Source organism: Phocoena sinus, chromosome 4 (genome assembly GCF_008692025.1).
Source record: "Phocoena sinus isolate mPhoSin1 chromosome 4, mPhoSin1.pri, whole genome shotgun sequence".
NCBI lineage: Eukaryota > Metazoa > Chordata > Mammalia > Artiodactyla > Phocoenidae > Phocoena > Phocoena sinus.
The window spans coordinates 13770228-13793063 of NC_045766.1; the positions used below are offsets into that span (position 1 = coordinate 13770228).

General features: G+C 36.5%; 1 protein-coding gene across 5 annotated transcripts in view; it reads right to left on the bottom strand.

Moving 5' to 3' along the window:
• Positions 1-22836, bottom strand: part of NPHP3 (nephrocystin 3) — a 51559-nt gene that overhangs the window by 2425 nt on the left and 26298 nt on the right. For 2 of the 5 annotated variants that reach the window (XM_032629596.1, XM_032629595.1), the window contains exons 18-27: positions 17321-17415; positions 16631-16753; positions 7931-8120; positions 7537-7778; positions 6462-6537; positions 5133-5260; positions 4008-4248; positions 1797-1922; positions 1099-1214; positions 337-513 (exon numbers count right to left, since the gene is read on the bottom strand). In XM_032629596.1, coding sequence (XP_032485487.1) covers positions 337-513; positions 1099-1214; positions 1797-1922; positions 4008-4248; positions 5133-5260; positions 6462-6537; positions 7537-7778; positions 7931-8120; positions 16631-16753; positions 17321-17415 — 1514 coding nt within the window. Of the gene's footprint in view, positions 1-254; positions 514-1098; positions 1215-1796; positions 1943-4007; positions 4249-5132; positions 5261-6461; positions 6538-7536; positions 7779-7930; positions 8121-16630; positions 16754-17320; positions 17416-22836 lie in introns of those variants that run through there. The other 3 variants (XR_004349573.1, XM_032629597.1, XM_032629599.1) reach the window with 3 other exon arrangements.

The following is a 22836-nucleotide window of genomic DNA, read 5'->3' on the forward strand; positions in this document are numbered from 1 at the left end:
CTTGAACTGCTTGTCTTGGCTGCTTTGCCAGCTCTTGTAGAACAGAGACCAGTCTACTCTCCATGATCAACTCTTCATGTCATCTTAGGATTCTAATGTGTCTACATCCTTGGTTCCCACACAATAGGAAAATTAATTCTTTTAAAGAACTAAAAACAATCATGACTCAAACTTCAATGTAGTCCAATACAATTTCATACAAATATTAGTTAAATCACACAAAAATAAGTTTTCTTAAAAACTATTTTTATAAGTTTTAAATTCTAATGTTCCAAATGTTTCTTAATTATTTTATCCTAAGTTGCATTTGCAATGAATTGTAGTTGCTGCTATTACCTTTGTCCTTGATGAAGGAAAACATTAGGAGAATGGGTTGTTTTTAAGCTAACCGTATCTCCACTTGATGAATGTCGGGAAGGAGCTTTTCCACCCAAAAGAGATGTTTCTGCTTCTTTTATTTCCATTGCCCTTCTGTATAGTTCAGCAGCTTTTTCGAAATCCCCTTCTTCATAGCTTTGAGACAAAAAAAATTCTCAAAATGAGATTATAACCTTTTAACAATTTTAGATGATATTATAGGATACAGAAAAACAAGTTGTTAATAATTGCTCATTTTTTCCAGTGCATTCATTCAGGCAGACCAATAAAACAGAATACCCAAACTCTTCTCCTTTCTGTCTTGTGCTGTTAAGTGTCTCATAGGGGCACCATTAAGACTATGTTGTAATGGATGCAGTGAAACTGCTAAGGGAAGTTAGCATCCTGAGATAAACATAACGTAAAAATCAACATGTACTTAATGGTAAATCAGCTTTGAGGAGAGCAAATTGCCCAGATTACCCTAGAGCCAGTTAGCTGCAAATGTAAACCGTCCTTCTCTATTTGCCGTGATACACTCCTCACAAAATAGATCATGTCACCTTCATTCCACTCTGGATATTACTTCAGTATCTCTTGAAGTATATAGATCAACCCCAAACAACCCCTCCCACTACAAGAGAAAGCATATCAGCAATAAATATTTTGTGGTGCTCTATGATGAATCGAAGATGTTTTAAAAGGGGTTTTGGCTGCATGAGGAAAGTGAAAAATTCTTACCTAAGCACAGCTAAATTTTTTAATGTTTCTCCAACTCGAGGATGCATCCGACCCAGGCTGTCCTCATAAATCTTTAATGCTCTTTCATATAACGGCAAGGCCTCAATGTGTTTTTTCTTATTAAAAAAGAAACAATGGTCACTTGAACACACTGCGTTTCTGAAATTACTGTTAAGGTATTCTAGACTAAGCTGACCTACTTGGGTAATAAGCACTTTTAAAAAGTTAATATCCTCCTATAAGATGTGGATAAACAGATTAATTTAGGAATAATAATGGGAGAAGCAGTATAATAAAAAGTCAGAAACTTCAGTTTTAGACTCGGCTTGGTAACCAATGACATTAATCCAATTATATAAGCACAAACCTGTTTTTGCCCACAGGGTACCATACCTGTTTTTCACTCATCACAGGCAAATGATAGAGCTTAAGAACAATATTAGATATAGAGATGTAGGGAGTCTCCAGAATTTAAAAAAAACTAAGCCTATGCAATGAACTAAACAGTGTTTTACACTAAGAGGAAGGGACTATCTTACAAATATAACTTCAATAATTTCTCAAGTATTAAAGGGAACATTAGTAGATAACCTAAATGTCCTTTAATTATTTTTACTATGCCAGATCTAATACATGTTTACCTATATTTCATACGTTAAAACCATTCACTTATAAAGAATTACAGTGTGGGAACTTACCATTTGGCTATAAAGAACAGCTAAGTTCACCAAGGCAGTAGCTACACTAGGGTGCTTTGGGCCAAAGGATTTCTGCCGGATTTCAACAGCCAGCTCATACAAAGGTACAGCTTTGTCAAGTTTCCCCTAAAAAACAAAAGTGAAATCTAACAAAAATATTAAAGCAATAAATACTTTCTGATCAGAGCTTGTTCTATAAATACAATTTTCTATGAACAAGTAATTCTGAGGTAAAAAGTTCAGAAGCATTTCCTCCCAGTTTAATGGTTAAGTTTATAGATAACTGACATCAAATAGAACATGTAAGTACAGCTACACTGAATATGAAAACATTTTCTTTGATAACTCAGAAAGTCCTTTAGGATCATCCATTATTACTATTTCTGATGAAGTAAAAAGTATGTTTGCTACTGTACATAATTTAGAGATAGCATCAAAATAAGAACTTGTTTTCCACCAAATCCTTTCCAGATTATTCTTTCTTTTTTACTTGAAAGTTAGGCAGAAATAGCAACTATGGATCCTTCATACTAAAACATCAACTTCAGTACCAGGAGGACCAGCAAGGTTCCCACAAACAAAGTCTAAATACAGTCTAACTCTGTAACTGTGCTAAATGAAAGACTTCTCTGCTTCTCTTTCTTCTCTTTTTTTTTTTTTTTTTTTTTTTGAGAACAGCTATAAACACTCCAAATATCACTCAGGCTAGAACCCTATGGTAAAGAATGGTTACATTTAATTGCAAGCAAAGAAAAGAAAGAATGAAATTAAAATGGTCATTTAACCAGCTACAAGAGACTCCTCCTTCAGCCCTAACATTTGGGTGATTCGTTATGTTTCTGGTAGCTTAACACAGCAAACCTAATCCTGGTTGAATTTTAGAACTTCTGAAATGTAATAGAAGAATAAGTTCTAATTAGAGTGCTGACAAATGCATTTGTATTTAGAATGTATTTTTAAAAACTAAACCAGTTAAGTCTGAAATAATATTTTTATTTTTTAAAATTAATTTTTATTGGAGTATAATTGCTTTACAATGTTGTGTTAGTTTCTGCTGTACAGCAAAGTGAATCAGTTATACATATACATATATCCCCTCTTTTTTAGACTTCCTTCCCATTTAGGTCACCACAGATCACTGAGTAGGGTTCCCTGTGCTGCTGAACAGTAGGTTCTCATTAGTTACCTATTTTATACATAGTAGTGTATATATGTCAATCCCAATCTCCCAATTTGTCCCACCCTCCCCTTCCCCCCTTGGTAACCATAAGTTTATTCTCTACATCTGTGCCTCTATTTCTGCTTTGCCAGTAAGTTCATCTGTACCATTTTTCTAGATTCCACATAAAAGCGGTATTATACGATATTTATTTTTCTCTTTCCAACTTACTTCACTCTGTATGACAATCTCTAGGTCCATCCATATCTCTACAAATGGCACTATTTCATTCCTTTTTATGGTTGAGTAATATTCCATTGTATATATGTACCACATCTTCTTTACCCATTCCTCTGTCGATGGGCATTTAGGTTACTTCTGTGTCCTGGCTATTGTAAATAGTGCTGCGATGAACATCGGGGTGCATACCTCCTTTTGAATTATGGTTTGCTCTGGAGATATGCCCAGGAGTGGGATTGCTGGGTCATATGGTAGTTGTTTTTTTAGCTTTTTAAGGAACCTCCATACTGTTCTCCATAGTGGCTGTATCAATTTACATTCCCACCAACAGTGCAAGAGGGTTCCCTTTTCTCCATACCCTCTCCAGCATTTGTTGTTTGTAGATTTTTTGATGATGGCCATTCTGACCTGTGTGAGGTGATGCCTCATTGTAGTTTTGATATGCATTTCTCTAATACTTAGTGATGTTGAGCATCTTTTCATGTGTTTGTTGGCCATCTGTATGTCTCTGGAGAAATGTCTATTTAGGTCTTCTGTCCATTTTTGGATTGGGTTGTTTGTTTTTTTCTTATTGAGCTGCATGAGCTATCTGTATATTTTGGAGATTAATCCCTTGTCATTTGCTTTGTTTGCAAATATTTTCTCCCATTCTGAGGGTTGTCTTTTTGTTTTTTAATGGTTTCCTTTGCTGTGCAAAAGCTTTTAAGTTTAATCAGGTCCCATTTGCTTATTTTTGTTTTTATTTTCATTAATCTAGGAGGTAGATCATAAAAGATCCACCTTGGCATGTAGGCATGCCAAGGATTACTTACCATTTTCTTATACAAGACTGCAAGATGCTTCACTGTATAAGCCAAAGAAGGGTGATCAGGAGCTAATGCTCGTCTCCGAATGTCTAAGGCTCTTTCATAAAGTTCTTCTGCTTTATCATACTGTTTCTTTTCATTGCATAGAGCCGCCAGATTATTCAAAGACTGGGCACAGTCAGGGTGATCTGGTCCTAGAACTCGCTCCCTCATCTCCAAGGAACGCTTCAGAAACTGGTCAGCTGTTCTATGAACAAAAGCCACAAATGGTTTAAACAATTTATTCTCTAGAAGTGAGAATCCCTAGCCATAGTTAGGTGGAGAACTGAAGCACTTTTATTCTTAAATCCAAGATAGTTAAAATGAAGGATTCAGCTCAAAATCCTCTCCCCCTCTTTCCCACCCCCTCATCTCTTCCTGCCCTTTTCCAAAAACTAAAAATGCTTTCCTGATAGTGTGAAAGCCTAAAGTATCTGGACGATTGTCTCAATTCTCCACTTCACTTCTAAAAGACAAACCCATAAATAGTTTCCAAAACAAATTTTTTTATCTTTAAAAATTACTAGGCCAAACTCAAAACATTTTGGTATTCTTTCTTTCTCCCTTTGTAGTACTAAATAATTTTTTAATAAAAGAACCCTTTGTGAAGTGGGCTAAATATTGTTGTGTTTTTCTGGTATCCAAAGTGTCAAATTTGTTATATTTTTCTGACATACAAAGAAGTCCAAAAACACCTCTTTGTCATAAATATTAATGCCTTTGTGAGTCTTTATGCTCAAATAAACTGAAGAATAAAAATAGCAGCCATCTACATTATTTAGTCCCAAGTTTGTTCTTATGTGAGATCTTACGTACAATATCTACACAAACTCACTTTTCATAAACATATAACACATACTAGGGAAGCTAGAGAATAACTTTTTAGTTACTAAAGAAACAATGTGAAAGGAAACAGTAGAGAAAATGTCATGGTCCTTGTTAAGTGTGGCCATGTTCATAACATATCATACATGAAATTTGGCATGGTTTCTATCAATTTTTTCTAGCTTAGCTTGACAGAAGTGTAAAACAGCTTTGTATCTAAGAGACAAAATGGATACCTGTTTTCATTATTAACACCATGGTACTCACTCCAGGTTGTTCTGAAGATAGTAGAGCACACCCAGTTCATTGAGGGTCCGAGCATTGTCAGGTGTATCCTTACCTAACGTGAGCTCTTCTAACTGTAGGGCCCGTCTACGTAAAAGGGCAAATCCATACTGCAGCAAACACAAGAAATTCACAACAATCACCAAGTAAGTGCAATCTTTGATTCTGAAGCAATATACTAGGGTTCTGAAAAAATCCTTTCTCCTTTTTTTCCCTTTAAAGTAGATTACAATTACTTTAAGTATCATACTGAATTAATCTAATGATTTATGAAAATATATATACTTCCATGTAGCATCACATTCTTAAATTCATTAAAAAACTATTTTGTGAAAATAATTATGAGATTATTTTAGCAAAATGAACTGAATCCCAAAGTGCTTCAAAAAGATTAGGAAACAATTAACATGCATATATTTATTAACCCTATTACTAAACATTTAAATATCGGGTACTTAAAATTGCAAATAGCACTTGCAACTAGAAGACAAATAAGTCCTGGAGCTCAAATGTACAGCATAGCGAATACAAGCAAAAATACTGTATTAAAATCATCAAACTTGCTAAGAGACTAGATCTTAATTATTCCCACCACAAAAAAGAAATGATAATTATGTGATGTGATAGAGGTGTTAGCTAACGCTATGGTAATAATCATATTACAATATATAAATGCATCAGATAAGCATGTTGTACATCTTAAATTTACACAATGTTAGATGTCAAATATATTTCAATTTAAAAAATTGCACATAGCATTTTAAGTTAAAACAAACAAATATGCTATATTTAAATTTTACTAGCAGCTTAGATAAATGAAAAATTTTTTGCACTCAAGGGTAATAATTTCTTGGCATTTGAATCTAACATAAAGTGTTTACTAATTTTTTTTATTCTGTTTTTCAACACTTTAAAGAATTGATACAGCTTTTAAGTCCATCTTCTAAAATCTTAATTAACTTTAAATTAACTCAATAGTTCTACTTTTTAAAAATTAAAAAAAATTCTCCAGATTTACTGATGTAATTGACATATAACATTGTGTAAGTTTAAAGTGTAAAACATGATGATACGTATGTAGTGTAAAACGATTACCACAATACATAGTTCCACTTTTTAAAAGTCTACTAATTTGTACTTCTCAGTGATACTAATATTTAAACGTGTATTATAAATAAGAAAATGTTAATCAGTACTTCCGTAGAAGTCACTTTAAAATCTAAAGTTCTTAAATATGTGAGGTTTATGCATCTACATTATGATATTCAGAGATGTTCTAATTCCTTTTTGTTCAAAAGAAATCTGCATTACCAAGTTGCCTTTTCTCCTTGTAGCTTTCTGACGAATTTTAAAAGATTTTTTTCTAAAATGTTCAGCTTGTTCATATCTTAAAAAAAAAAAAAAAAGTCAAACGAAAGAAACATATGTCCAAAGTGTCATACTTCAGTGAAATGAAACCACCAGTGTAAAGTTTTTTTGGCTAAATACAGCATTATTTCTAGAAGTGATAGTCATATGGAATTAAAAATCTTTAACAAAAACTTTCATAAAACAAAATCTAACAAAACAAATCTAGTCCTCCAAGTAGCTGACATTTAACTGTTTTTAACTGATTAAACTCATTTTGAATCTCTAAAGGGTGATCTAACTAAATGAAAATCCAAAACTTCAGTTTGCTATATCAGCTTCCACACAGGTTATTTTTTTGTCAATCAGAAATGTGAAAATCACACAAAATCTGTGTGAAACAATACTTCTAGAAGTTAAAAGAAAAAATTCCAATATGTATCATTTCTGACTGAGCAAAACAAATGATTTCACATAGAGGAAGAGATATCATTCGGAGGGATTATTATACTAGGGATCAGCAAACTTCTGTAAAAGGCTAGATAGTAAACATTTTCAGGCTTTGTGGGTCCTGTGGTCTCTGTTGCAAATACAAAACTGCTGTTGAAGCATGGAAGCGACCACAGACAATATGTAAAGGAAAAAATGTGGCTGTGTTACACTACAACTCTACGTCCCAAACAGGGGACCTTCTGGACTTGGCATGTGGGGGACAGTTTGCTGCCCCCTGTATTAGTAGTACACTCAATATTACAGAGCTAGCGAAGAAGCCCGGTTTCAAACCTAACTATATGACTCCAAAGTCCATGCTCTATCCTTTGCACATCTTGAAATAGAGATGAATCTTGTAGTTCTAATATTTTGTTCACCCTCCAGACCAAGAATAATATTTGAACATGGTGGATTCGAAAGAATATAGGATAAGGAAAATATGGGATATGGAAAAATACACAGCCACAAAACAAAACCTCCCACATAAGTACATTAAGAACTGTAACTCCCTGTCATAAAACCAGAGAATTACCAATTGAAATCTTACTTATTTTGTTTCTGGTACAAAGTTGCAAGTGCTTCAAGTTCGCGAGCAATATGTGGATGGTCCGCACCATAGGCATTTTCTGAGATTTCCAATGCCTGTTTATATAGTTGTTCAGCATTGCCAAATTTCTTCCACTGCACGTACACACTCGCTAGTTGGTGGAGGGACTGAGCTACTTGTGGGTGATCTGGATCTAAAGCTGTTTCTCGAATTTCTAGAGACCTCTGCAAAGGCACCACAGCCTGGGGGAAGAAAAAGGTTAAAGGCCAATTAAAGTGAGTGAAATGCTGTAAGATCTGATTAGCACAACAAATAAAAGCTGCATTAACTCCTAGGAAGGAGAGAAGAGTAAACATGAAAACCCACAAGGTCTCTAACTCCCTGTTGAAGTTACCTGACTGAGAAGGCCTAGATCCTTGAGAAATCGCCCCAGGGTTTCATAAAGGTCAGCTAAGCAAATCATGCTCTCCTCGCCTTCACAGTTTTTCTCATACTGCTTCAATGAATCAAAGTATTCTGCTGCCATCGCGCTTTTGTCTTTGCCAACAAACTGCCAGTAACTCAGCAACTCAGCAAAGTGTCCTCTGTTGCAACAAATAACAGTAATTTAATGAAAAAGAAACTTTAAACCCCACTATTGTGTGAAGATGCCATAATTCATATCAAGCTATCGATAGTTTATTAGTAGGCTAGTCCAGTGTAGTGAAGTAAGGGTGTAGACTGGAACTGCCATCTGAGTCCACAGCAGCCTAGCTGTGTGCTCTCTTACACCTCATCATCCTCATCTGCAGAAGAGGCACACCGACACCACCTGCCTCAGGTGTTACTATAAGGAGATTATGGCCTGTAGCAAGTACTCCATAGTGTTGGCTGTTACCATTAATATCATTATGGTTACTCACCAATGGAAACCTATCATAACCCTGTTTAGACATTTCATGATATGCAGTCAACTGCTGAGTTCACCCCAAAATTATTTTAAATGATAGAAATCAGAACAGAAGACTAATGAAACACAGGCAAACTGTCAGAATATCTGCTTTGTATTTTCATCAAGGAATTGAATGATAAAAGTAAGCTTATTCATCTATTGATGGTATTAACAAGGATGGGAGAGATGGTAAACTAAAGGATGAATCTGATTTCAAATGAAATCATGAAAAACTAGGATGAGATCAGAAATAATCTATAAGGTGAAACAAAGAAATTTGAGAGAGTTCACTAAAAAGTAAAACAAATTATGCATCTAAATTATGAGAAGTGGGTACGAGGGGAAGATGGCGGAAGAGTAAGACGCGGAGATCACCTTCCTCCCCACAGATACACCAGAAATACATCTACACGTGGAACAACTACTACAGAACACCTACTGAACGCTGGCAGAAGTCCTCAGACGTCCCAAAAGGCAAGAAAGTCCCCATGTACCTGGATAGGGCAAAAGAAAAAAGAATAAACAAAGACAAAATGATAGGGACAGGACCTGCACCAGTGGGAGGGAGCTGTGAAGGAGGAAAGGTTCCACACACTAGGAAGCCCCTTCGTGGGCGGACACTGCGGGTGGCGGAGGGGGAAATCTTCGGAGCCAAGGAGTAGAGCACAGCAATAGGGGTGCAGGGGGCAAAGCGGAGAGATTCCCGAACAGAGGATTGGTGCCGACCGGCACTCACCAGACCGAGAGGCTGGTGTGCTCACCAGCCGGGGCGGGCAGGGCTGGGAGCTGAGGCTCGGGCTTCTGGGAAAAGTCTGGACCTGCCGAAGAGGCAAGAGACTTTTTCTTCCCTCTGTTTCCTGGTGTGCGAGGAGAGGGGATTAAGAGCGCTGCTTAAAGGAGCTCCAGAGACGGGCGTGAGCCGTGGCTAACATCGCGGACCCCAGAGACAGACATGAGACGCTAAGGCTGCTGCTGCCGACACCAAGAAGCCTGTGTGCGAGCACAGGTCACTATCCACAACCCCCTTCCAGGGAGCCTGTGCAGCCCGCCACTGCCAGGGTCCCGGGATCCAGGGACAACTTCCCCGGGAAAACGCACGGCGCGCCTCAGGCTGGTGCAACATCACGATGGCCTCTGCCGCCGCAGGCTCGCCCTGCACTCCGTACCCCTCCCTCCCCACGGCCTGAGTGAGCCAGAGTCCCCGAAGCTGCTGCTCCTTTAACCCTGTCCTTTCTGAGCGAAGAACAGACGCCCTCCGGTGACTTACACGCAGAGATGGGGCCAAATCCAAAATTGAGCCCCTGGAGCTGTGAGAACAAAGAAGAGAAAGGGAAATCTCTCCCAGCAGCCTCAGAAGCAGCGGATTAAAGCTCCACAATCAACTTGATGTACCCTGCATCTGTGGAATACATGAATAGACAACGAATCATCCCAAATTAAGGAGGTGGACTTTGATAGCAAGATATATTATTATTTCCCCTTTTTATGAGTGTGTATGTGTATGTTTCTGTGTGAGATTTTGTCTGTATAGCTTTGCTTCCACCATTTGTCCTAGGGTTCTATCCGTCCATTTTTTTGCTTTTTCTTTCTTTGAAAACAGTTTTTTTCTTAATAATTATTTTTTATTTTAATTACTTTGTTATTTTATCTTTATTTTATTTTATTTTATCTTCTTTCTTTCTTTCTTTCCTTCCATCCCTCCCTCCCTCGCTTTTCTTTCTTTCTTTCTCCCTCTCTCTCTCCCTCCCTCCCTCCCTCTCTCTTTCTTTCTTTCTTTCACTCTTCTTTTTCTCCCTTTTATTCTGAGTGGCGTGGATGAAAGGCTCTTGGTGCTGCAGCCAGGAGTCAGTGCTGTGCCTCTGAGGTGGGAGAGCCAACATCAGGACACTGGTCCACAAGAGACCTCCCAGCTCCACATAATATCAAACGGTGAAAATCTCCCAGAGATCTCCATCTCAACACCAGCACCCAGCTTCACTCAACGACCAGCAAGCTACAGTGCTGGACACCCTATGCCAAACAACCAGCAAGACAGGAACACAACCCCACCCATTAGCAGAGAGGCTGCCTAAAATCATAGTAAGTCCACAGACACCCCAAAACACACCACCAGACGTGGACCTGCCCACCAGAAAGACAAGATCCAGCCTCAACCACAAGAACACAGGCACTAGTCCCCTCCACCAGGAAGCCTACACAACCCACTGAACCAACTTTAGCCACTGGGGACAGACACCAAAAACAATGGGAACTACGAACCTGCAGCCTGCAAAAAGGAGACCCCAAACACAGTAAGATAAGCAAAACGAGAAGACAGAAAAACACACAACAGATGAAGGAGCAACATAAAAATGCACCAGACCTAACAAATGAACAGGAAATAGGCAGTCTACCTGAAAAAGAATTCAGAATAATGATAGTAAAGATGATCCAAAATCTTGGAAATAGAATAGACAAAACGCAAGAAACATTTAACAAGTACCTAAGAGAACTAAAGATGAAACAAGCAACGATGAACACAATAAATGAAATTAAAAATACTCTAGATGGGATCAACAGCAGAATAACTGAGGCAGAAGAACGGATAAGTGACCTGGAAGATAAAATAGTGGAAATAACTACTGCAGAGCAGAATAAAGAATGAAAAGAACTGAGGACAGTCTCAGAGACTTCTGGGACAATACTAAATGCATCAACATTTGAATTATTGGGGTTCCAGAAGAAGAAGAGAAAAACAAAGGGACTGAGAAAATATTTGAAGAGATTATAGTTGAAAACTTCCCTAATATGGGAAAGGAAATAGTTAATCAAGTCCAGGAAGCACAGAGAGTCCCATACAGGATAAATCCAAGGAGAAATAACGCCAAGAAACATACTAATCAAACTGTCAAAAGTTAAATACAAAGAAAACATATTAAAAGCAGCAAGGGAAAAACAAGAAATAACACAAAAGGGAATCCCCATAAGGTTAACAGCTGATCTTTCAGCAGAAACTCTGCAAGCCAGAAGGGACTGGCAGGACATATTGAAAGTGATGAAGGGGAAAAACCTGCAACCAAGATTACTCTACCCAGCAAGGATCTCATTCAGATTTGATGGAGAAATCAAAACCTTAACAGACAAGCAAAAGCTGAGAGAGTTCAGCATCACCAAACCAGCTTTACAGCAAATGCTACAGGAACTTCTCTAGGCAAGAAACACAAGAGAAGGAAAAGACCTACAATAATGATCGCAAAACAATTAATTAAATGGGAATAGGAACATACATATCGATAATTACCTTAAATGTAAATGGACTAAATGCTCCCACCAAAAGACACAGATTGGCTGAATGGATACAAAAACAAGACCCATATATATGTGGCCTACAAGAGACCTACTTCAGACCTAGAGACACATACAGACTGAAAGTAAGGGGTTGGAAAAAGATATTCCATGCAAATGCAAACCAAAAGAAAGCTGGAGTAGCAGTCCTCATATCAGACAAAATAGACTTTAAAATAAAGACTATTAGAAGAGACAAAGAAGGACACTACATAATGATCAAGGGATCGTTCCAAGAAGAAGATATAACAATTGTAAGTATGTATGCACCCAGCATAGGAGCACCTCAATACATAAGGCAAATACTAACAGCCATAAAAGGGGAAATCGACAGTAACACATTCATAGTAGGGGACTTTAACACCCAACTTGCACCAATGGACAGATCATCCAAAATGAAAATAAATAAGGAAACACAAGCTTTAAATGATACATTAAACAAGATGGACAATTGATATTTATAGGACACTCCATCCAAAAACAACAGAATACACATTTTTCTCAAGTACCCATGGAACATTCTCCAGGATAGATCATATCTTGGGTCACAAATCAAGCCTTGGTAAATTTAAGAAAATTAAAATTGTATCAAGTATCTTTTCAGACCACAACGCTATGAGACTAGATATCAATTACAGTAAAAGATCTGTAAAAAATACAAACACATAGAGGCAAAGCAATACACTACTTAATAACGAGGTGATCACTGAAGAAATAAAGAGGAAATAAAAAAATACCTAGAAACAGATGACAATGGAGACACGACGACCCAAAATCTATGGGATGCAGCAAAAGCAGTTCTAAGAGGGAAGTTTATAGCAATACAATCCTACCTTAAGAAACAGGGAACATCTCGAATAAACAACCTAACCTTGCACCTAAAGCAATTAGAGAAAAAAGAACAAAAATACCCCAAAGTTAGCAGAAGGAAAGAAATCATAAAAATCAGAACAGAAATAAATGAAAAAGAAATGAAGGAAATGATAGCAAAGATCAAGAAAACTCAAAGCTGGTTCTTTGAGAAGATAAAATTGATAAACCATTAGGCAGACTCATCAAGAAAAAAAAGGGAGAAGACTCAAATCAACAGAATTAGAAATGAAAAAGGAGAAGTAACAATTGACACTGCAGAAATAAAAAAGATCATGAGAGATTACTACAAGCAATTCTATGCCAATAAAGTGGACAGCCTGGAAGAAATGGACAAATTCTTAGAAATGCACAAACTGCCAAGACTGAATCAGGAAGAAATAGAAAATATGAACAGACTAATCACAAGCACTGAAATTGAAACTGTGATTAAAAATCTTCCAACAAACAAAAGCCCAGGACCAGATGGCTTCACAGGCAAATTCTATCAAACATTTAGAGAAGAGCTAACACCTATCCTTCTCAAACTCTTCCAAAATATAGCAGAGGGAGGAACACTCCCAAACTCATTCTACGAGGCCACCATCACCTTGATACCAAAACCAGGCAGGGATGTCACAAAGAAAGAAAACTACAGGCAAATATCACTGATAAACATAGATGCAAAAATCCTCAACAAAATACTAGCAAACAGAATCCAACAGCACATTAAAAGGATCATACACCATGATCAAGTGGGGTTTATTCCAGGAATGCAAGGATTTTTCACTATATGCAAATCAATCAATGTGATACACCATATTAACAAATTGAAGGAGAAAAACCATATGATCACCTCAATAGATGCAGAGAAAGCTTTCGACAAAATTCAACACCCATTTATGATGAAAACCCTGCAGAAAGTAGGCATAGAGGGAACTTTCCTCAACATAATAAAGGCCATATATGACAAGCCCACAGCCAACATCGTCTTCAATGGTGATAAACTGAAAGCATTTCCACTAAGATCAGGAACAAGACAAGGTTGCCCACTCTCACCACTCTTATTCAACATAGTTTTGGAAGTTTTAGCCACAGCAATCAGAGAAGAAAAGGAAATAAAACGAATCCAAATCGGAAAAGAAGCAGTAAAGCTGTCACTGTTTTCAGATGACATGACACTATACATAGAGAATCCTAAAGATGCTACCAGAAAACTACTAGAGCTAATCAATGAATTTGGTAAAGTAGCAGAATACAAAATTAATGCACAGAAATCTCTTGCATTCCTATACACTAATGATGAAAAATGTGAAAGTGAAAGCAAGAAAACACTCCCATTTACCACTGCAACAAAAAGAATAAAATATCTAGGGATGAACCTACCTAAGGAGACAAAAGACCTGTATGGAGAAAATTATAAGACACTAATGAAAGAAATTAAAGATGATACAAATAGATGGAGAGATATACCATGTTCTTGGATTGGAAGAATCAACATTGTGAAAATGACTCTACTACCCAAAGCAATCTACAGATTCAATGCAATCCCTATCAAACTACCACTGGCATTTTTCACAGAACTAGAACAAAAAATTTCGCAATTTGTATGGAAACACAAAAGACCCCGAATAGCCAAAGCAATCTTGAGAACGAAAAATGGAGCTGGAGGAATCAGGCTCCCTGACTTCAGACTATACTACAAAGCTACAGTAATCAGCACAGTATGGTACTGGCATAAAAATGGAAAGACAGATCAATGGAACAGGATAGAAAGCCCAGAGATAAACCCACACACATATGGTCACCTTATCTTTGATAAAGGAGGCAGGAAGGTACAGTGGAGAAAGGACAGCCTCTTCAATAAGTGGTGCTGGGAAAACTGGACAGGTACATGTAAAAGTATAAGATTAGATCACTCCCTAACACCATACACAAAAATAAGCTCAAAATGGATTAAAGACCTAAATGTAAGGCCAGAAACTATCAAATTCTTAGAGGAAAACATAGTCAGAACACTCTGTGACATAAATCACAGCAAGATCCTTTTTGACCACCTCCTAGAGAAATGGAAATAAAAACAAAACTAAACAAATGGGACCTAATGAAACTTCAAAGCTTTTGCACAGCAAAGGAAACCATAAACAAGACCAAAAGACAACCCCGAGAATGGGAGAAAATATTTGCCAATAAAGCAACTGACAAAGGATTAATCTCCAAAATTTACAAGCAGCTCATGCGGCTCAGTAACAAAAAAACAAACAAACCAATCCGAAAATGGGCAGAAGACCTAAATAGACATTTCTCCAAAGAAGATATACAGACTGCCAATAAACACATGAAAGAATGCTCAACATCATTAATCATTAGAGAAATGCAAATCAAAACTACAATGAGATATCATCTCATACCGGTCAGAATGGCTATCATCAAAAAATCTAGAAACAATAAGTGCTGGAGAGGGTTTGGAGAAAAGGGAATACTCTTGCACTGCTGGTGGGAATGTGAATTTGTATAGCCACTATGGAGAACATTATGGAGGTTCCTTAAAAAACTACAAATAGAGCTACCATATGACCCAGCAATCCCACTACTGGGTATATACCCTGAGAAAACCATAATTCAAAAAGAGTCATGTACCAAAATGTTCATTGCAGCTCTATTTACAATACCCAGGAGATGGAAACAACCTAAGTGTCCATCATCAGATGAATGGATAAAGAAGAAGTGGCACATACATACAATGGAATATTACTCAGCCATATAAAGAAACGAAATTAAGCTATTTATAATGAGGTGGATGGACCTAGAGTCTGTCATACAGAGTGAAGTAAGTCAGAAAGAGAAAGACAAATACGGTATGCTAATACATATATATGGAATTTAAGGGAAAAAAATGTCATGAAGAACCTAGGGGTAAGAAAGGACTAAAGAGACAGACCTACTAGAGAATGGACTTGAGGATATGGGGAGGGGGAAGGGTAAGCTGTAACAAAGTGAGAGAGTGGTATGGACGTATATACACTACCAAACGTAAAACAGATAGCTAGTGGGAAGCAGCTGCATAGCACAGGGAGATCAGCTCGGTGCTTTGTGACCACCTAGAGGGGTGGGATAGGGAGGGTGGGAGGGAGGGAGACGCTCAAGAGGGAAGAGATATGGGAACATATGTATAACTGATTCACTTTGTTATAAAGCAGAAACTGACACACCATTTTAAACCAATTATACTCCAATAAAGATGTAAATAAAATAAAATAAAATAAATAAATTATGAGAAGTGAGTAAATTTCTAGGTGAGACAGAAAAACACCCTCGTAGGGCTTAGAGATCAGGTTGTCTCAGAAAAAGGTGGTTCTGTCAGAGGCAAATTCAAACACACCAAGAGAGACAATAAGACAGTTACGAAGGACTTCCCTGGTCGTCCAGTGGTTAAGACTCAGTGCTTCCACCGCAGTGGGCAAGGGTTCAATCACTAGTCGGGGAAATAAGATCTCACATGCCATAGGGCACAGCCAAAAAGACAAAATAAAAATTAAAAAAAAAAAAGACATTTATGAAAAAGGGTAATCCTTTCTTTAAATTCTGACACTAGTCAGATTCTCTGTAGAGCCCAGAGTCTGTTTTGAAGGCTATACTTTGAAATATCTGAATATCGTGAGAGGCAGACATCATGAACCGCCTCTCTGGGTGGTCTGGATTTAAACCTGCTTCAGTGAAAGATTAAGATACAAAGCTATCTCAAGAGTATTCCAGGTCTGATTTTATGAAAACTGCAATACTCTATCTTTCTTGTTTACCTCTTGGAAAAGGTAGATGTTGTGGCAATTTGCAAATTGTATTAAAATTTCTCCCACACCGTTTTATACTTCAGTTACCACTGAAACTGGACTAATTTTTAAATGAGGAATGCCATTTTTCTTTGTTACACTGAACAACTGTTTAAATCTGTTTTTCTGGGAAAAGGTGTCCTACAAATAAGTTTCTTACCTTTTATAGAGGTTTTGAGACACAAAGAGGTTAAGAAGGCAATCGTGCAGCTTCTGTTTACTTCCCTGCTGCTGGAATAGCCAAGGCAGTTCATCTGCACTCCTCCAAGTCACTCGGTCCTGACTATTAGAAGAGAAGGGACAACATTCAATAATTGCTACAATTAGATCACTTTAAAAGGCTACAGACAAATGCTAAAGGAGGAGAGAGACATTTGAGGTATATCTCTGACTCTGAGTATAATCTAATGCTGAGAAAGCTAGGTCAAAATCAGAAACTTGACCAATGTAACTATGAAAACAAAGTGATATTCAGGACCACTGACCAAACTCTAAAGTTTATTTTCCTAAAATTGAACTATTAAAAAAAACATAAATAGACACAAATATACACACACAGGTATAAACAGACACACACATATTTTTAAACTATTTAACTAGAATAAAATAAAAATAATAAAATGATCCTGCATTGATACCACTTAAGTTTAAATCTTCAGCATAATATTAAAAGACTTACTTACATAATCATCTTTTGTTCTTTTGGCATTAACAGAATAGGAGAGGACTTAACCTTTTAAAATAATAAGGAAATTTTTATACATTAAGTTACACAAGAAAGAGAAATAAGGACACAGAGGTAGAGCGTGTTGCAGAAGCTACAGAAAAACAACATGGACATTTATAATACCTTAGCTGCATGGTGAAATAGTTGGTTAGCTTTTGCCTATATGAAGAAATAATGGTGGGACCTTCCATGTACTCTAGTCTCACTGTTTCCCAAGCCTATGGAGAAAAAGAAAAAACATTACAGTCTATTTTCTGTAAGTCACTGTACAATCTAACAATGAATTTGTAAAAAGAAATTTATAATTATTTCAATTTTATAGTTGTATAATAGAAAGAGCATTAGAATACTTTAAAATTTGGTATATACTTATGTGATAAACTGACATGAGAATTCCTGTAAGAACTCAAAATATAATTCAATTCAAACTTCTGGTGAACACATTAAAAATCTGAAATGTGTTTTGCAAAAGTACTAAAAAGAGCAAATTATATTTAAGTGATATACAATAAAGGAGAAAGATAAGCCTGTGAAATTACAAACATTCCACACCTGCATATATAACACAGCATACTCAAGTGAAAGACTTCATTTATATTTGTTTACATGTATAAATCAACCATGGCATTGCAGATGATAAGAATTATATTGGTATCTCTGTGGTATCTGTTGTGATTTCTCCTATTTCTTGTTTCATTTGGGTCTTCTCTCTTTTCTTCTTGGTGACTCTGGCCAGAGGTTTGCCAATGTTTTAAATTTATTTATTTAGTTTTATTTTTGGCTCCATTGGGTGTTTGTTGCTGCACACGGGCTTTCTCTAGTTGTGGTGAGTGGGGGCTACTCTTCGTGGCAGTGTGTGGGCTTCTCATTGCAGTGCCTTCTCTTGTTGCAGAGCACGGGTTCTAGGTGCACAGGCTTCAGTAGTTGTGGCGTGTGGGCTCAGTAGTTGTGGCTCATGGGCTCTAGAGTGAAGGCTCAGTCACTGTGGCACAGGGGCTTAGTTGCTCTGCGGCATGTGGGATCTCCCCAGACCAGGGCTTGAACCTGTGTCCCCTGCATTGGCAGGTGGATTCTTAACCACTGTGCCACCAGGGAAGTCCCGAGGTTTGTCAATTTTGTTTACCCTTTCAAAGAACCAGTTCTTGATATTATTGATTTTTTCAATCTCGATTTTATTTATTTCCTCTCTGATCTTTATTATCTCCTTCCTTCTGCTGACTTTAGGTTTTGTTTGTTCTATTTCTAATTCTTTTATGTGGTGGGTTAGGCTGTTTATTTGATATTTTTCTTATCTCTATGAACTTCCCTCTAAGAACTGCTTTTGCTGCATCCCATAGATTTTGTATGGTTGTGTTTTCATTGTCATTTGCCTCAAGGTATTTTTAAATTTCTTCTTTGATTTCACCATTGACCCACTGGTTTTTCAGTAGTATGTTGCTTAGTCTCCATGTAATTGTTTTTTTTCTCATTTATTTTTCTGTGGTTGATTTCTAGTTTCATGACATTTGTGGTCAGAAAAGATGCTTGAAATAATTTCTATACTTTTAAATTTGTTGAGACTTGTTTTGTGCCCTTGTATGTGGTCAATCCTAGAGAATGTTCCATGTGCACTTGAAAAGAATGTGTATTCTGCTTTATTTGGGATGTAATGTCTTGAAAATATCAATTAAGTCTAACTGTTCTATTGAATCATTTAGGATCTCTGTTGCCTTATTGATTTTCTGTCTCAAAGATCTGTCCATTGATGTGAGTAGGGTATTAAAATCTCCAACCATTATTGTATTCCCATCAATTTCTCCTGTTATGTCTATTAGTATTTATTTTATGTATTTGGGTGCTCCTATATTGGGTGCATATATGTTGATGAGTGTAATATCCTCTCCTTGTATTGATCCTTATATCATTATATAGTGTCCTTCTTTATCTTTCTTTATAGCCTTTGTTTTAAAGTCTATTTTGTCTGATATGAGTATTGCAACCCCACTTTCTTGTCATTTCCATTTGCATGAAATATCTTTTTCCATCCCCTCATTTTCAATCTATATGTGTCCTTTGCCCTAAAATGGGTCTCTTGTAGGCAGCATATTGTCAGCTCTTGTTTTTTTCTCCAATCTGCCACTGTGTCTTTTGACTGGAGCATCTAGTCCATTGACAGCTGAGGTAATTATTGACAGATATGTATTTATTGCCATTTTAAACCTTGTTTTCCCATTGATTTTATATTTCTTCTTTGTCCCTTTCTTTTTCTTTTTGTTTTTCCTTTCATGGTTTGATGATTTTCTTTTGTATTATGCTTACGTTCTCTTCTTTTTGGTTTTTGTGAGTCTATTGTAATTTTTTGATTTATGGTTACCCTGTTTTTCAAGTATGTTAACCCCTTCCTATATCTACTTGCCTTACACTGGTAGTTACATAGGCTTAAACACATTCTAGAAAAAAAAATCTACATTTTCTTATGCTCTTCTCCCATGTTTTATGATTTTGATGTTCTTTTTTACATCTTCACGTTTGTCCTTTTGTTGTTTGTTGTGGTTCATGTGTGATTCTGTGAATCACCACTCTCACAGAAATTGTTCTTTTTAATCTGTGTACTGGCTTATTTAAGTGATTTACTTTCCAATTGTGGTTTTCTCTTCCCTAGAGTCTTACTTCTTTTCTATTTAGATAAGATCTTTCAATATTTCCTTTAGTATAGGTTTAGTTTTTGCTTGTCTGAAAAATTTTTATCTCTCCTTCTATTCTAAATGATAATCTTGGTGGGTGGAATTTCCTAGGTTGCAGGTTTTTCCCTTTCAGAACTTTGAATATATCTTGTCACTCCCTTCTGGCTTGCAACACTCCTGTAGAGAAATCAGCTGATAGCCTTATGGGGATTGCCTTGTAATCAACTCTTTGTTTTTCTCTTGCTGCCTTTAGAATCATCTCTTTATGTTTAACTTTTGCCATTTTTAGTATAATATGTCTTGGTGTAGGTCTGTTTGGGTTTATCTTGTTTGGGACCCTCTGTGCTTCCTGAACCTGGATATCTGTTTCCTTCTTTAGGTTTGGGAAGTTTTCAGCCATAATTTCTTCAAATACATTTTCAATCCCCTTTTCTCTTTCTTCTACTTCTGGGATCCCTATCATGCATAGATTGGCATGCTTTATATTATCCCATAGGTCTCTTATATTGCTTTCATTTTTTTTTTCATTTGTCTTTCTGTCTGCTGTTCTGATAGGGTGATTTCCATTAGTCTATCTTCCAGATCATTTATTCATTCTTCTGCATTATTCATTCTGCTATTCATTGTCTTAAGCTCAGTTTTCATTTCAGCAAGTGAATTTTCTAATCTTTCTTGGCTCTTCCTTATAGTTTCTAGTTCCTTTTTACAGTAATCTGTATTTCTATCAATAGTCCTTCTTAATTCCTTCAGTATTTTCATTATCTCTTTTTTGAACTCAGTGTCTATTAGACTGAAGAGGTCTGTTTGTTCTTTAAGAGGAATTCTCTTGATCTTTTAATTGGGAGTGGTTCCTCTGATTCATTTTACTTATATTTCTCTTGCTCTATGAGTTTAGGAGAAACAATTGTCTACTGTGGTCTTGGAGGGCTATTTTTACATGGCAGCATCCCTGAGTAGGCTGTGTGGGTTTAATATTTTTTGGTGCAAGGCTGTAAGAGAATACTATGAACAATTACATGCCAACAAATTCAACAACCTAGAAGAAATGGACAACTTTCTAGAAACATACAACCCATTAAAACTGAATCAAGAAGAAATAGGTAACTTGAACAGACTGATAACTAGAAGTGAAATAGAATCTGTAATTTAAAAACTCCCTACAAACAAAAGTCCTGGGTCAGATGGCTTCACAGGGGAATTCTACTGAATGTACAAGGAAGAACTTATACCAATCCTTCTCAAACTCTTCTCAAAGACAGAAGAGGAAGGAACACTCCTAAAAACACTCTGTGAAGCCACCATCACCCTGATACGAAAACCAGACAAAGACACTACTAAAATAGAAAATTACAGGTCAATATCTTTGATGAATATAGATGCAAAAATTCTCAACAAAAATGTTAACAAACTGAATCCAACAACACATAAAAAAGATCATACACCACAATCAAGTTGGATTCATCCCAGGGTCACAAGGATGGTTCAACATACGCAAATCAATCAATATGATACACCACATCAGCAAAAGAAAAGACAAACATCACATGATCATCTTAATAGATGCAGAAAAAGCGTTTGAGAAAATTCAATATCCAATCATGATAAAAACTCTTACCAAAGTGGGTACAGAGGGAACATATTTCAACATAATAAAAGTTATTTATGACAAACCAATAGCCAATATAATACTCAATGGTGAAAAGATAAAAGCTTTCCCGCTAAAATCTGGAAGAAGACAAGGGTGACCACTCTCACCACTTCTCTTCAACATAGTATTGGAAGTCCTAGCCACAGAAGTCAGACAAGAAAAAAAGTAAAAGTATTCAAATTGGTAGGGAAGAGTTAAAATTGTCATTATATGCAGATGACATGATACTATATATAGAAAACCTTAAAGACTCCACACAAAAACTATTAGAACTGATGAACAAATTCAGTAAGGTAGCAGGATACAAGATTAACATACAGAAATCCATTGCATTTCTATATACTAATAATGAAACATCAGAAAGGGAATGTAAAAAAACAAACAAAACAATCCCTTTTAAAATCACATCCAAAAAAAAAAATATGGAGGAATAAACCTGACCCAGGAGGTGAAAGACTTTTATGCTGAGAACTACAAAACATTAATAAAGGAAACTGAAGATGATTCAAAGAAATAGAAAGATATCCCATGCTCTTGGATTGGAAGAATTAATATTGTTAAAATGGCCATACTACCAAAAGCAATCTACAGATTTAATGTGATCCTAGTCAAATTACCCATGACATTTTTCAAAGAACTAGAACAAGTAATCCTAAAATGTATATGGAACCATAAAAGACCCAGAATTGCCAAAGCAATTCTTAGGAAAAAGAACAAACCCTCCCAGACATCAGAGAACACTACAAAGCTATAGCAATCAAAAACATGGTATTGGCACAAAAACAGACATATGGATCATTGGAACAGAATAGAGAGCCCAGAAATAAACCCAGACACCCACTGTCAATTAATCTTCAACAAAGGAGGCAAGAACATACAATGGGGAAAAGACAGTCTCTTCAGCAAGTTGTGTTGTAAAAGTTGGACGGCCACATGTAAGTCAGTGAAGTTAGAACACACCCTCACACCATACACAAAAATAAACTCAAAATGGCTTAAAGATTTAAATATAAAAGACATGATACCATAAAACTCCTGGAAGAGAACATAGGCAAGACATTCTCTGACATAAATCGTACCAATGTTTTCTTAAGTCAGTCTCCCAAGGCAATAGAAATAAAAGCAAAAATAAACAAACAGGACCTAATTAAACTTACAAGCTTCTGTACAGCAAAGAAAACCATAAAAAAACCAAAAAGACAACCTATAGACTGGGAGAAAATATTTGCCAATGATGCGACCAACAAGGGCTTAATTTCCAAAATATACAAACAGCTCATACAACTCAATAAAAAAAAAGCAACAGAATCAAAAAATGGGTGGAAGAC